The 15,714-nt window shown below is 36.9% G+C and overlaps 1 protein-coding gene and 1 pseudogene across 1 annotated transcript; both read left to right on the plus strand.

The window, feature by feature from the left end:
• Nucleotides 1-574: 574 nt before the first annotated feature.
• LOC121996504 (pentatricopeptide repeat-containing protein At5g09450, mitochondrial-like) lies at nt 575-4,652 on the plus strand. The gene is made up of 2 exons (XM_042550500.1): nt 575-971; nt 3,629-4,652. Exons 1-2 carry the CDS (start codon nt 636-638, stop codon nt 4,520-4,522), a joined length of 1,230 nt encoding a protein of 409 aa, XP_042406434.1. The 5' UTR covers nt 575-635; the 3' UTR covers nt 4,523-4,652.
• Nucleotides 4,476-12,865, plus strand: LOC121996506 (annotated as a pseudogene).
• Nucleotides 12,866-15,714: the final 2,849 nt, after the last annotated feature.

A 15,714-nucleotide genomic window follows, 5' to 3' on the forward strand; every position in this document is an offset into this window, starting at 1 on the left:
AGATCATTTGTCGAGATATTAGAAATTTTAATAGCGATTTTTTAAATAAAATTATTAAAGTCAAGATATTTTTAAAATTACCTATAAAGAACAAAATTCTACTTAATTTTTTTTTTATGGTCAAATGGTTAAAAGGTACCTTAATTTTTTTAAAAAATATATTAAATAATACGTCATATTATTTTTCATCATAAAATACTCTTATTTCAATATCTATAACTAAAATTGTATAACATAAAATAAATAATTCATATTTATTCAAAATTGTTATAAAAGTTCTATATATATATATATATATATTTAATTTAATTAAAATCATTTTAATTTAATCAAATTCATTTCAATATTACTGTAATAATTTTCTTCAAAACTTCTACACTTATATTAACTTTATTAAACTACTATAATATATAATAATTTTAAATAAAATTACTATTATAATTATGATATAACAATTTTTATCAAATTTACTATTACTATAATGTAATTAAATACGAATATTTTTTAAATATAACTAAAATATTATTTTATTTCATTTTAAAGCAAGCCACTGTTAAAAAAAAAAAACGGGTTCCCAATTCCGTTGCCCTCCTCATCACCACGCCGCGGCCGCGCCTTGTGAGCTCGATCAGAAAATGGCGGCCGCCTCCCTATTCGCCGATCTACTCCGGCAAGCGCGACCCAGAAACCCTAGTGTCACCATCCTCCGTGCCCTTCCTCACTCCTTGCGCCAACCCTCTCAGCCCTTGTCCTCGGGTCTCGCGAACAGCCAAGGTTTGGCTGTCGAAGAGGAGACCGCTGCCCTGGTAGACGACCTACGTAGCCGGATCTTCCGACTCCGGTTTCCTAAGCGGAGCGCGATGGACGCACTCGATAGATGGGTCGGTGAGGGCCGCACGGTGACGGCATCGGAGCTCCGGGAGATCACTAAGGACCTAAGGAAATCGAAGCGCTTTAAGCATGCCTTGGAGGTACAATTTCACTTCAATTTATTTTCTCCACTCATTTCTCAACTTTCTTCAAAAGTCGGAATTTTAACTATGGAAGGTTAGCATTTCGATATGATGCTGTAGTGTCGTTAAAAGGAAAAAAAAATGATTATCATCCCAATCTCCTATTCGATTCTCCCTTATTCCTTTAGATTTTCTATAATCTTCATGATTATGCACTAGTTGTCTTTGTTGTCGTCATTGTTACTTAATCACTTGTATCAAATAGGACTTGATTCCAATATTAATGCAATTTACAGAGGGTATTATTTCCTCTCGATGTTACGGTTTTCCAATTCCAATTGTTCTAGTAGGTGGTTCACATATGGTGGTGTCAATCATGGTTTCCCTTGTCCTTTCCTCAGATCATCGTCTTTGAAATCCATGACTAAAGTTTGCTGTCTGTTTGCCTCTCATATGCCTGCAGTGATCATTGGATTCATTTGCTTGCCTTAATTCCCATGACAAAATGGCGCTCTTTCATTCAACAAAAAATGATCCTTGGTTTAGTACTCAGTGCATGCACCACTTTTTGTAACTTTCTTTTTTTACCATCCCAAACCTCCTGCCAGTGTGATAGTTTGCGCACATTATCATTTGGGCAAGGTAGTCTAGCCAATCCAAGGATTGGCAATCATATACATCGGCGGAGATTCTTAGATAAGTCATTCCAGTTGAGTGTGCAAATCATTTTGTCCCTAGTTGGCTGTTACATTTTGCATTTTGGCAGATATGAGTCTCATCATTTCAGTCATATAGCCATCTGTTTTTGATCGAGAGTGTTGCAAGCTTCATATATGGACGTTAAATTCGAGGGATGATTAATTAATAGAAAATATTCTCATTTTCTCTTGATCTCATTGATTCCTTTCCTATAGACCATAATATCTTGCTATTCGAGCGGTTTAATTCCTATAGTACTGTGAATTTTCTTGTATATTTCGCCCATTTTTTGTGTATATTTGCTTGTGTAAATTATGCTTCAGTTCAATGGTTAACTCAATATATAGAGAGTATTACAGAGAAGAGATAGTATGGGTTTCTAAAATGAAAAGGGTAGCATTTCAATTGATGTTGTGTCATTCTTTGATGGGAAACCAATTTCCATTATTTTTTTTACCATGTGGCATTTTTTTCATTTTTCCCTTCTGTTGTGTTTTACTGAAGGTATTTTCTTAAATCAAAATCACTATGCAGAATTTAACTTCTATGTCTTAGTGTGGTACTTATATTATGTTCACTATGATACTTCATTGACCCTGTGTAAAAACTAATGTGTTTGCTTGATAGCATGAAAACACATTGTCTGAAAATGCTTAATCCAAATTAATCGTAGAGGATGCAACCATAACCTAGATTGTCCCTGCATTATGTACGGGTTGTTCAGTATTGTATGGATTAATAAGATCGGAAATCGGATTCTTACTGGAGTTCGGACTGTCTTCATGGCTGAGTTTTTGAAATTCATACCATGGATAAAGTTTTCTTTGAAAAAATTTACTCTTATTGTATTTGACATTAATTTATTAATCATAAGGATGAAGCATTGGCATTGAATAATGTCATTAAGTTAACAGTTTTTTCTTTACTAATTTTATTCCTGTTTATTTATTTTTTGGAATGTGAAAACAATAAGTACCTTTAGAAGATCATCATGCATCAGGAAAATTTGGAATCTCTATAATTGTTTTATTAGTACATTCAGCAATTTTTTGTTCACCTTGATTTCCATAATTTGATGGAAATCTATTTCTGAATCTAAGTAAGTTACAAAGCTCGATTAGTTTGTTTATAGCGGTGTTCAATTTCCATTTTTAAACCATATTATGATGTCAAGTTGAGATTTGAAACCAAAATACAATTATTTCCTTTGTTATCAACTTATTTTAGTCCTTCACAGAAGCCTACTTGTGTTGTTTTTAAGAGGCTACATAAATGGAGACCCTCAATTCCAATTCGTCATAGTGTTTCATCTTATTCTAGGAGCAAGAAGCCAGATATTGGTTTGGCAGTTTTTGAAGTAGTGGACTATTTGTGTGGTTGATTTTGAACTCATTTTTGTTAAATATTGTTTTTCTTATTCTGACAAATAAGGAACAGGTAGCTGGTTGCTGCAATGAAAGAAAATGATAAGCACATACTTGATTTTTCTGCAAAAGAGTGCTGAGCATTTTATTTGTCATCAGTGCCACAGCAAGGGCATACCCATCTACTGTAAAATTTAATGGACTTATTTGTTTTATGAACTGGTAAGAAAAGGAAATTTTCTAGATTTCACCGGGGAGTTACCTTCGCTCCTTCTCAATTAAAGTTTTTTGGCATGGTAGATCTTCTAGGTGATCTGAAGTTGCCAGGAAATGTTTCACACCTAGATTCTTCTTTCCATAGCACAAACGTGCATTAAGATTAAGGAGCCAAACTTAAAAGCACTTTTTGGTAGAATTTGTACATATAGGGGCATTTTTTTCTTCTTATATTAATCTAGATCGATAAAAATCCTTTCATCATGTGAATCCTATTTAATATTAATATTCAGTCGATTTGCAGCCTCTGTACTGATGACATGGTGCAATTGAGCCTTATGATGGATATCTGTATGATGTTTCTTCATTCTTCTTGTAATCATTATGCACTTGCAGATATCAGAATGGATGAAAGTTCATCAGGAGTCTGAGTTATCAGATAAAGACTATGCAACACGCATTGATTTGCTTACAAAGGTTTTTGGTCTCATTGCTGCTGAAGAGTTCTTTGAAGGGTTACCCTCAAGTTTTAAGTCATATGAAGCATGCACTGCTCTTCTGCATTCATATGCTGCAAAAAAACAGATAGAAAAAGCTGAGAACCTTTTTGATAGAATCAAGGAATTGAATATCTCTTCGAGTGTATTTGCTTATAATGAAATGATGGCATTGTATATCTCAGTTGGTCAACTGGATAAAGTTACAGTTGTTGTTGATGAACTAAAAAGGCAAAAAGTTTCACCTGATCTTTTCACCTATAACCTATGGATAAGTTCTTGTGCTGCTTCTCTTGACATCATTTCTGTAAGAAGGATTCTTGATGAGATGGCTCAGGATCCAAGATCTGACAAACAATGGATTGCATACATGAGAATGACAGATATCTATCTTGCTGCTGGTCAACTTGAGAGTTCACAATCTTCTCTTTCGGAAGTCGGCAAACAGATTAGCCAGCGCGAGTGGATCACTTATGATTTTCTAATTATTTTACATGCTGGTCTGGGCAACATACAAATGTTAAATGACATTTGGAAGTCTATGAAAATGACTAAACAGAAAATGACAAGTAGAAATTATATATGTGTTATTGGTTCCTATCTCATGGTTGAACAGTTCAAGGAAGCTGGAGAAGTTATTGATGAATGGAAGAAATCCAAGGGCCAGGAGTTTCACATCTCTGATTGCAATAGACTGTTTGAGGCATTAAAAAAGACTGGCTTGAGTGACAAAGCAGAGAAATTCCATGAGCTAATGCTTCAGAAGGATTATGAACTTACGAGCGATTCTTGACAACAGCATATTCAGTAATTCGAGAATACAACATGATGCTTTCACTTAAAAGAATACTAAACTTTCACACTTCTAAGATTGCTGTTAGCTCACCTTCTATATTATCCTTTCAAATATGATATTTCATTTCTGTTGAATTTTACTGCTTTATAATGATTATCCCATATTCTGCTGTAAGTCAAGTGCATTATTTTCTTGCTTGCTTACTATGGAATGTAGTGATAATAGCATCAATGAACAAATCCATTTCTTGTTTGCAATTACCTACAAATTATATAATCTATATGCAGTTTCTCACCATATTATTTCTTGTTTATATTCTTTGAAATTGAGTTTTGCAGCAGATTTTATGTTGTTTGTTGTTGAACTAACAGGAAGTGTATCTTCCTAAAACTCTCTGCGCCATCTTCATGCAGATTTTAACATGGATGGTGCCCAATGTTTGTTTCCAATTATCACCATCAGATCATAGTGCCAAACTGGACCTATTAACGAAAGTCTACACCATAGCTGAAGCTGAGACCTACTTTTAGAAATTATCTAGCAGTGCTTCAAAGAGGGCTGTGTTGGTACAATATCTCCTAGGTCAAAGTTGACCAGGTTGACTAAGCTTGAGTTGACTCAAGTTTGAGTTTTGATATTTGAGTTTCGATATTTGACAATACGTAGAGATTCCAGGTGTAATCGTCCATTTGGGGAGATTGCTGATGCAATTCCCCTCTAGTTAGGATTTTGACTAGATTGGTGTGAAGAAGAGTTAAGTAGATTAAGGTTGATCGGATACTTAACTGGGAAAGTCCTAACTGGATGTTAGGCAAGGGAAAATCCTGGTGAGTGAAGCCAGGTGAAAGACCTAGTGAGTGAAGTTAGGTGAAAGACCAAGTGAGTGAAGCTACGCAGGTGAAAGTTCCGGTGAGTGAAGCCGGGTAGTGGAAAAATTCTGGTAAGTTAAGCCAGGTGAAAATCCTAATGAGTGAAACCAGACAGATAAAAGTCCTAGTGAGTGAAGCTAGGCAGATGAGAAAATCTTGGTGAGTGAAGTCAGGTGAAAATTCTAGTGAGTGAAGCTAGGTGAAAGTCCTGGTGAGTGAAGCCAGGTAGATGGAAAGTACTGGTGAGTGAAGTCAGGCACGTGGAAATCCAAGTGGGTCAAGGTTGACCGGACACCTGATGTTGGGAAGTCCAAGTAGGTCAAAGGTTGACCGGATACTTGGCACAAGGAAATCTAGATGGGTCAAAAGTAACTGGACATCTGGTGGAAGGAAGTCCAAGTGGGTCATGGAGGACCGGACACTTGGCACAAGACGGTAAGTCCAAGTGGGTCAAGGGTGACCGGACACTTGGCACGAGGAGAAAAGTCCAAGTGGGTCAAAGGATTGACCGGACACTTAGTGAAGAAGTCCCAGCAAGTCAAGGTTGATCAGATGCTAGACATGAGGAGTTCCAACAAGTCATGGTTGGTTGGATGTTGGGTTTGGGGACCTTGGACTTGAGTTTAGGCAAGTCAAAAGGGTGTCAATTGATCGGTTGATCGATTGAACTAAAGCCCAATCGATCAGTCGATCGATTGGGTGAGTGCTGCGACAAGTAGCGGGCCAATCGATTAGCCGATCTATTGGAAACCTTTTGCGTGAGCACAGAATGCTGCCCAATCGATCAATCGATTGGGGCCAGGTTTCTCGCACAAACGCGAGAGCACAGAAGAAGGCTGAATCATCAACCGATTGATTCAGCTTCCCCAATCGATCGGGCGATCGATTGGGATATGACCGTTGGCGCAGGTTAAAGCCGTTGGCTAGCGATTTCTTCGTAAGAGCTTCTCCTGCGCTCCCGATTCTTCACCGATTCTTCTCTATTGAGCTCAGTGACACACACCAGTCCTTGGAAGCTTAGAGAGGAGTGTTGTTTCATTTCCAAGCATCTCAAGAGGTGTACTCAAGAAAGAAGAAGAGGAAGTTAGGGTTTCGTTGTGTAATCTTGTAAGATTTCTTATGTATTAGCTTCTTGCTTATCTCTTCTTGTATTTCTTGTGTGTGAGCTTGTACGAAGCTTCTTCGCCTCCGGCTATGACCGAGGAGTTATTTTCTTAGTGGAGAAGTGTGTCGTGTGTGGATCCTTGGATTAGTCATCTCATCTTGAGGTGGATACCAAGTAAATCTACGTTGTTAGCATTGGGGTTTGCTTTGAGAGTATTCCGCTGCACATCATCATCGACAAAGCAAGCAACGAGCGTGCGACGAGCTATTCACCCCCCTTCTAGCATACATCGACCCTATCAAGTGGTATCAGAGCAAGGTCGTTCTTCATTGAAATTATCGCCGAAAGGGGCAACAAGGCTAGAGGGAGAAGAAGTTGAAGCAAGATCAACAAGTCGAAGACTTCATCAAAAGGCTCAACTTCAAATGGAATTCCAAGATGGACTTGGATTCGACATAAGGGTGCCTCCACCATTCATATCAATGAGCTTCGATTCTTGGAAATCAAGGATCGAAAATTTCCTTATGATGGAAATAGAGCAATGGTTTGTCTAATGGAAGGCTTTGAAGCTCTAACAAATTCAAAAGGCAAGCCTCTCAAGAAAAGCTAATGGAGCCAAGAGCAAATCCAAAGATGTGAGGTCAATGATAAAGCGACCAAGCTATTGGTCAATTTATTGCCTAGCAACGTCTTGAAGCAAATTGGAGAATACAAGGATGCCAAGGAGCTTTGGAGCATATTGGCAAAAATTCATGAGGTCCCCTGTACTGTACCAAATCAAGAAGAATCCAAAGAGGGCGACTCATTGGATCAAGACAAAGAGGAGGATTCCGAGGTTTAGAGATGCTCAACATCAGAAGAAGAAGTTCTAGAAGCTTCATCCTCAAAGGAGTGCAACCAAAAGAGCAAGGAGGGAGCATACTCCATGAAGAAGAAGAAGGAGCAGAAGCCTCCAACTCCGGATCAAGAAGAGATGAAGATGAAGAAGCTTTCACCTCCACAAGTCAAGTCGAATCAATTAGAGGATTATCATTGTTGGATCAAGAGGAAGTCTTTATATCCGGATCAAAAGGAGAAGATGTCATCCCTACATGTAAAGGTATAACTAGTTCAATTAATAATAAAAATCATATTATATGTTTTGAGTGTAGGAAGCATGGGCACTACAAGAGTAAGTGCCCAATAAGTGGCACCTAAGGGCAAGGAAAAGCCTAAGGAGACCGCCCCCACAACAAAGAAGAGCAAGGAGCACATTGTGTGCTTTTCTTGCAACCAAAAAGGACATTATCGGAGTCAATGTCCTAAGGGAAAGAAAGCGGTCAAAATCAAAGGAGGAAGCACGACTTAAGGGAGAGCTTCCAAGAGCAAACCCAAAGTAACATTTATTGATGCAATTTTTCTTAGAAATGGTAAAGAGTATGCTAATTCTAGTTTATATCATTTTAATGTCATTTACCATAAAAATAGAAAGCATGATAGCATTAAGGAAAAACATGTAGCTCTAAATGTTAAAACTACCTCACCTAAGATTAGGAAGGTAGATAACTACTTGGGCAAGAACACTAAGAATAATAGATACAAGCCCAAAAATAGAAATGTTCAAGGATTTAAAGAAAAATCCAAAACCAAGGATTTAATGATGGAAAATCAAGTCTTGAGGTCAAGGCTTGATAATATTGAAAAGACCTTAAAGAGAATTGAAAATTTTTTCAAGGGTGATGTAGGACATCAAAGGTCATCCAATGGTAGGAGGGGTTTGGGATACAAACCTTATGCCAAGAAGGATGTTCCTTCTTATTATAGGGTTCCATATAGCTATGGAACCGAGCCTAAGTCTAGTGGTCAAGTAAAAAACACAAGGGAAGCTATCCCTAGAAGTGTTTTTGCAACAACAAAAAGTGACTAAGACTTCTAAGAAATCTAACAAAGTCACAAAGAAAGTCACAAGGGAAGCAATCCCTAAAGTTGACCTAGAGGAGATGACCAAGGCTTCTAAGAAACCTAGGAAGGTCATTAAGAAGGTATTTAGGGAAGTCATCCCTAGTGAGTACCTAGAGCATCCAAGGAGCATCAATAGGTTTTGGGTTTCGAGGAGCATTTTCTCTACCTTTTAGATGGGTTAGAGAGTGCCAACTCTAATTGGAAGGGTAGTTAACCCAACCTTGATGAAGTTGACACTTGGAGAGTATTTTCAAGGGTATTGTTAACATTTGAAAATGAAATGGATTATATGTTTACTATTTGGAAGAGTAAAATGTGTCAAAATTTGAGGAATGTAACTTAATTTAAATTGACACACTTGGGAAAAGCATAAGAAATGTCAAGTTGAGATTTTGGTATTTTTTTTATGAAGTTAAGGGTAAAAATTTAAGCCTTAATCTAAGTGTTTACTCTTGTAAGAGTAAAATATGTCAAACCTTGAGGAATTATGCTTAATTTAAATTAGCACAAATTAAGAAAAGCAAAAGAAATGTCAAAATTGGGAGTTTGACATTTTCTTGAGAAAAAGTGGGCAATCGAGGATTTAATTTTAAGTTAGCTAAGTTTTAAGGATAATTAGATAGGTAATCTAGGTATATTTTATTTATGCAAATTTGTCATGATTGTTTAACCATCATATGTAATGACATCATATTTTACATTCATGCTTTATTATGAAAAACACAAAAATATCATGTCATACATACATCATGTAGTTATAGCAAATTTTCTTTTAAAAATTATTAATTTTGATGTATGTCATAAATCATCATGCATTAATTTAATTTCCTTGCAATTAAGGATAAATGACATTTATTAACAAGTAACACCCTGGGTGGATGTTCATAAATTAAAATGCTTAGATAAATATACATGATCCCTAGTTTAGGGCAAAATCAAACTTTACATCTCATAAAGAACTATAAGGTGACTTGTATGTGTTTTAGTACACATTAAATACAAGTGAGATGTTAGGATGATGAACAAGACTCAAGATGTTGATTTAGTGCGTCTATTTGAGTTTTGATTTCATTCAAACATATAGTTATGTGTATTCCAATCATTGGGAAAGCTAATGTACAAGTCATGTGCATTGAGCCCAAAGAACATGGTTAGATATTGATTTTGAAAATGATTTTAACTATACTTTGGAAAACCTTGGTGAAGACTATTTTTTTATAGTAATCATCATTGAAAAAGTTAGACACAAACTAGAAGTAAACATTGAAGTTTTTACAAGTTTTTAAGTTTGTATCAATCTTTGAAAATAGAAAGTATTTTCATAAAAAACTATTTTTTCCATGATAGTATATACCCTAAGTAATGTCTACATGAATTTTCATGATTTTTAGAATTTTGTAGAATTTCTAGGGTATTTCTGAATTTCACTGAAATTGGATTTCAAGAAATCAGAAATCCAATCGATCAGCCGATCGATTGGAATGTCTCAATTGATCAGCCGATCGATTGAGAATGCATTTTCCGCGACCATAACATCGCGGAATCGATCAGCCAATCGATTGACCCAGGCTAGATAGATCAACTGATCGATTCAAGGGTAATTTCTGCGAACAGAAGCTCACGGAATCGATTAGTGGATCGATTGAAATGATTTCAATCAATTGAGACCCAACTTCAATCAATTGGGAGTGCTGATTTTGGCTGGGAAAGCCTGATTTCAGCATTTTAAACCATTTTTAGTCTCGACAACCATTTCTAACCCCTTGAAACACATTTGTATACATTTATGGGGAGTTTTCATGATGAAAACACGGATGGATTGGTTAAGGAAGACTAAGTAGAAGTTTAGGTTGAGGTTTAGTTTCAAATACTGATATTTGAACCTCAAAACTTCTAATTTTGGATTTCCTAAAAGTTTAGGGATTCTAAGTCATTGTTGGTGCAATGACAGAAATTTGAAGTATGTTTTTAGGGGGAGCTACTCTTTAAAAACATGAAAATATTTTTCCGAAACTATTGAAGGTGGTAAATCCTTCATTTGGAAAGATGCTCTAGGATGAGCATTATAACGTGGATTAATGCTCAAGGGTGAGCAGTGGATACGATTAAGGGTATGAGACCTTCATTGTGGTGATGTGAACAACGAGTTAAGTTGTGAACAATGTTGAGTAACTCTTCAGAGGGAGAGTTTTTGATATGTGCCAATAGAGGGAGAATGAAAGGTTTAACTTAGACCTTCATTATTTAAAAAGGGAGTTTGCCCTTTAGGAAAGGAAGAGAATAAAGGAAATCTTCATTCATGCATTGACATAAAGAAAAGTTGAGGTTATGGGATTAGCCTAACTTAAAGGTATTATCAAACATCAAACAGGGGAGATTGTTGGTGCAATATCCCCTGGGTCAAGGTTGACCAGGTTGACTAAGCTTGAGTTGACTCAAGCTTGGGTCTTGATGTTTGGGTTTCGATGTTTGACAATATATGGAGATTGCTGGTGCAATCGTCCGTTTGGGGAGATTGCCGGTGCAATTCCCCTTTGGTCAGGGTTTTGACCAGATTGGTGTGAGAAGAGTCAAGTAGGTCAAGGTTGACCGGATACTTAACTGGGAAAGTCCTAACTGGATGTTAGGTAAGGGAAAATTATGATGAGTGAAGCCAAGTGAAAGATCTAGCGAGTGAAGCTAGGCAGTTGGAAAATCCTGATGAGTGAAGGCAGGTAAAAACCAACCTAGTAAGTGACAAAGACTGGCTTGAGGCATTAAAAAAGACTGGCTTGAGTGACAAAGCAGAGGAATTCCATGAGCTAATGCTTCAGAAGGATTATGAACTTACGAGCGACTCTTGACAGAATACTAAATTTTCACACTTCTAAGATTGCTGTTAGCTCACCTTCTATATTATCCTTTCAAATATGATATTTCATTTCTGTTGAATTTTACTGCTTTATAATGATTATCCCATATTCTGCTGTAAGTCAAAATGCATTATTTTCTTGCTTGCTTACTATGGAATGTAGTGATAATAGCATCAATGAACAAATCCATTTCTTGTTTGCAATTACCCACAAATTATATAATCTATATGCAGTTTCTCACCATATTATTTCTTGTTTATATTCTTTGAAATTGAATTTTGCAGCAGATTTTATGTTGTTTGTTGTTGAACTAACAGGAAGTGTATCTTCCTAAAACTCTCTTGCGCCATCTTCATGCAGATTTTAACATGGATGGTGTCCAATGTTTGTTTCCAATTATCACCATCAGATCATGGTGCCAAACTAGACCTATTAACGAAAGTCTACACCATAGCTGAAGCTGAGACCTACTTTCAGAAATTATCCAGCAGTGCTTCAAAGAGGGCTGCAGCTTTTCCTCTTCTCCATTCTTATGTAAAGGCAAAAGACTTGCAAAAATCAGAAGCCCTCGTGTATATGCTGCAGAACTCTGGGTTGGTTGTGGATCCTCACCCTTTTAATGAGATGATGAAGCTGTACATAGCCACTAGCCAGATTCAATCCGTAATTAAAGTAATTCAGTATATGAAACGGTCTAAAATCCCTCTAAATGTACTTTCGTATGACCTTTTTGTACTTTCATATAACCTTTGGATGAATGCATGCGGTATGTTATATGGCATCATGTCAGCAGAGACGATGCTCATGGAGATGACAAATGACATGAATGTTGAGGTTGGTTGGAGCACCTACTGTACTTTAGCAAATATATACACAAATGCTGGAAATCACAAGGAGGCACATGGTGCCCTTGCTCTTGCTGAAGAGAAGCTTTCTATGAGGAAGCCGCCTCGGTTATTATTTTATCATGACAATTTATGCTTTTCTGAATAACAATGATGGGGTCCCGAGGATATGGCAGACCAGTGAAAAGGTGCCCGGTGGAAGTCGGCGACATCAAAGTAGCAGGAAAGTTGTTTCAAACATGGGAATCACTGTGCAGAAACTATGATATTAGGGTTTCCAATATTCTTCTAGGAGCTTACATGAGGAATGGATGGATGGACAAAGCTGAGTCATTGCATCTTCATACTTTGGAGAAAGGCAGTCACCCAAATTACAAGACATGGGAGATTCTCATGGAGGGTTGGGTCAAAACCAGACAGATGGATAGAACTGTGGAGGCTATGAAGAAACGTTTCTTTTGTTGAAAATTCAAACCTATTTTTTTCTTTTGAAATTAACAATGGAAGTGACAAAGCTGAGTCATTGCATCTTCATACTTTGGAGAAAGGCAGTCACCCAAATTACAGGACATGGGAGATTCTCATGGAGGGTTGGGTCAAAACCAGACAGATGGATAGAACTGTGGAGGCTATGAAGAAACGTTTCTTTTGTTGAAAATTCAAACCTATTTTTTTCTTTTGAAATTAACAATGGAAGTGGCGCCAGAAATTAATTAATAATGAGGTTTGAGATTTGTATGGAGGTTTTTTTTTATTATAGAGAGTGGTAATCTAGTAAATTTTTAATCATATAATGTGACATATTAGAAATTAATAAAAAGAAACTCATGTAGAGCTCTAACGGTTGGAGAGGTCCTCAGCAAAAACTATTTTGAATACTTTTGTTTTCTACGGAATACGCAAGCGCAGAAACCAGTGTTCTGTTAAAGACAACGTGTGGATTGCTGATTAAAAGTTTGGCGAATTATGGCTTGAAAGAAATCCAGAGAGGTTATTTTGCAAGTGCTCTATGAAGGTTAATGATACGATGGAAACTAGTATGGATAAATATGGATCTCGTCTAAATCTCTTTTTGCAAGTTGCAGTTCATCAAAGAAAGTCTTTTTACCATTAGTTCATCTTACGACAGCAGCTGAGTAATTGCATCTTCGATTCTTCATACATTGTTGAAAGGTTTTTTGACTTCAGAGTATTGCATCCCTTACCTGGAAGACAACACCCAGAGTTATCAAGATTCAAATCTTATTCTTTATATATCATCATCGTTGTTATCATCATTATCAATATTATATCAGTTGTAACACCAAGGTCATACTAATCTTTTCCCTCCATTGAGCTCAATGCAACACTATATCACTAGTAACACTCAGAACAATTACATCTTATTCTTTAATCTCAATATACACATTATTTAATCTCAATATACATCTTATTCTTTTATCTATTATGACATTACCTTTCATCATCTAAATCATATTTTTCTTTACATCCTTCTTCATATTATCAACCTATATTTCGCTAATTGTTTGATTGTAGCTGTCTCAATAAATAGGTCATCCATCCAAACAGACCGTCTTGTTTGCTTAATCTGTAAAATAGTTTGATGATTAGTTAATCTGTAAATAAATGCATGCAACAGGCTATTTGGGTTGCGTAGCATAATACTTATGTTCCCTCCATTTGGTAGTTTGTTTTTGCATTTATGCTAGTCTATTGTTTCTTACCTATGAACTTCTTTGTGACAGTTTTAAGTGATCCTGTCAAAAGGCGAGAGTATGATGAAAAGGGAGTTCTTGTAATTCAAGACTTCAATGCCATTGTAAGCATGTCTTTCTTATGTTTAAGTGCCCAGTAGATGTAGCTGATGCGCGTTTGATTACATTGTAATCCCTCCCAATTGTTAAAACCTTTAGAATTCACCAATATCAGCATCTTTTTCCTGATAATAGCATAACTGTTCTGCTTTGCATCATGACCTTATATGCAAGTAAATTAATTGGTAAGGGCATGCATACTAATGCCCCCAGTCTGCAACACCAGAGCTTTTATGTGGATTTGTTGGTTTTCCTACTGCTTGATTTCGCTTCTGTACTTCTAGATTCCTTCTATTATAAAAAGGGGTAGACTATTTCGGATGCGATATTCTCTCCGTGTGGTAGTGGATGTAGATAACTTTGTTGCAACACAAAAATTCTCTGTTTCAAATTTGTTTTTTCTTAGAGGGTTTGTGTGTACTTGCAGTGCAGTGCATAGGTGGGAATTGGATCAATAATTTGTTGCTTATCGCATGTTTCCAATTGCAGTACATATGTTTTTTGGCTAAAAATGCTAAGCAACCAAGGTAATTTAGGATCTTATTCTCTACCAGTCATTTGCCTTTCAACACATTTCAAGTCTAGTGTTATTATCAATCTAATATGATTTCGTTCATTTATTTTGTGTAGAGATATATTCATATTTCAATGTCTATCATGTTTAAATTCGGCTCTAATTTGATAATTTCAAATACAAATTAAATATTTTTCAAATGGACTCACACGTTTGCAACCTTTAGCAGGTTAGATAAGCCAAATTCCACAGAGGCAGAGTAATAAATGAACTCACACGCCGTGATACCCTCTGGAGAAGCCACTCGCCAAGCTCACCGAGGAGGACATCGCGCAGCTCACCTGCTCGTCGTCTTCAGCTTTGAGTTCCATGATCCTACTTCACCAGCATCCTTTTACAACGCTGACACCAATAGGATGATGGCCGTCGAGCTCCCCAATCATCTTTCGTCCACTTGAGTATTGAGCTACTGTTTCATCTTCAATCTTCTTCTCCCCTTTCTCCTCCACAGATGCGACCCTCCCTTCCCCGGAGAAGAATCCATGTACCGCTAAATAATAAAAAAGAGGTTCCTTGTAATTTTACACACGTTACACGAAAGTTATTTCTCCTGGGCATGAGTTTGGAGCAGCAGTAGGAAACTGATGAGCGTTGTCCCACTTTCCATCCAGCTTTTCTTTCCATTTTTACACCAAGTAGAATTCAAGGGCAGCTGAACATGAGAAGAGAGGACCATGGAAGTAATGGCCACAGGCCACAACCTATTCATCAACTCTTTCTTGTAAGAAAAAGAAACTGATTCTTTTTCTTACAAGCACAATGCCAGATCATATAATACTCATCCAGAATAGTGTAAGGGGTTAACAAAGTTACTAGATTATGTTTAAGATAACCTTAGAGGATTAACAATGAATGACATCAATGCTTAAGGATACCCTGTAACACATTACCTCATACTGCACATCCAAGAACTGTTGTCTCCGAGTAGCTTCTGGAGTATGCAAACTGATCGTCGAGGCTAGTGTTCGACACTATCTCCGTAAACGATATTGCTCCCCTACGGTGCTTAACGGATTGTTGCAATTCGTTCCCAAGATACAACGACGACGAACGTCTCGGAATCGTAGCACTCCGACTTCCGAGACCAGCGAACCTTTTAGTAGACTTCTTGGACCCATCATCTGGAGGGTTCTATTTATACTGAACGAAGAGGTTGAGTGTCCTTTGGGTGAGTGGATGTATTCCTTGG

The sequence above is a fragment of the Zingiber officinale genome, chromosome 6A (assembly GCF_018446385.1).
Source record: "Zingiber officinale cultivar Zhangliang chromosome 6A, Zo_v1.1, whole genome shotgun sequence".
NCBI lineage: Eukaryota > Viridiplantae > Streptophyta > Magnoliopsida > Zingiberales > Zingiberaceae > Zingiber > Zingiber officinale.

What these genes read in the sequence shown, in the direction of transcription:
- LOC121996504 (XM_042550500.1), top strand. Translation starts at nt 636, where the DNA reads ATGGCGGCCGCCTCCCTATTCGCCGATCTACTCCGGCAAGCGCGACCC. An exon ending in GCTTTAAGCATGCCTTGGAG is followed by an intron (nt 972 to 3,628) that starts GTACAATTTCAC and finishes ATGCACTTGCAG; the next exon opens with ATATCAGAATGGATGAAAGT.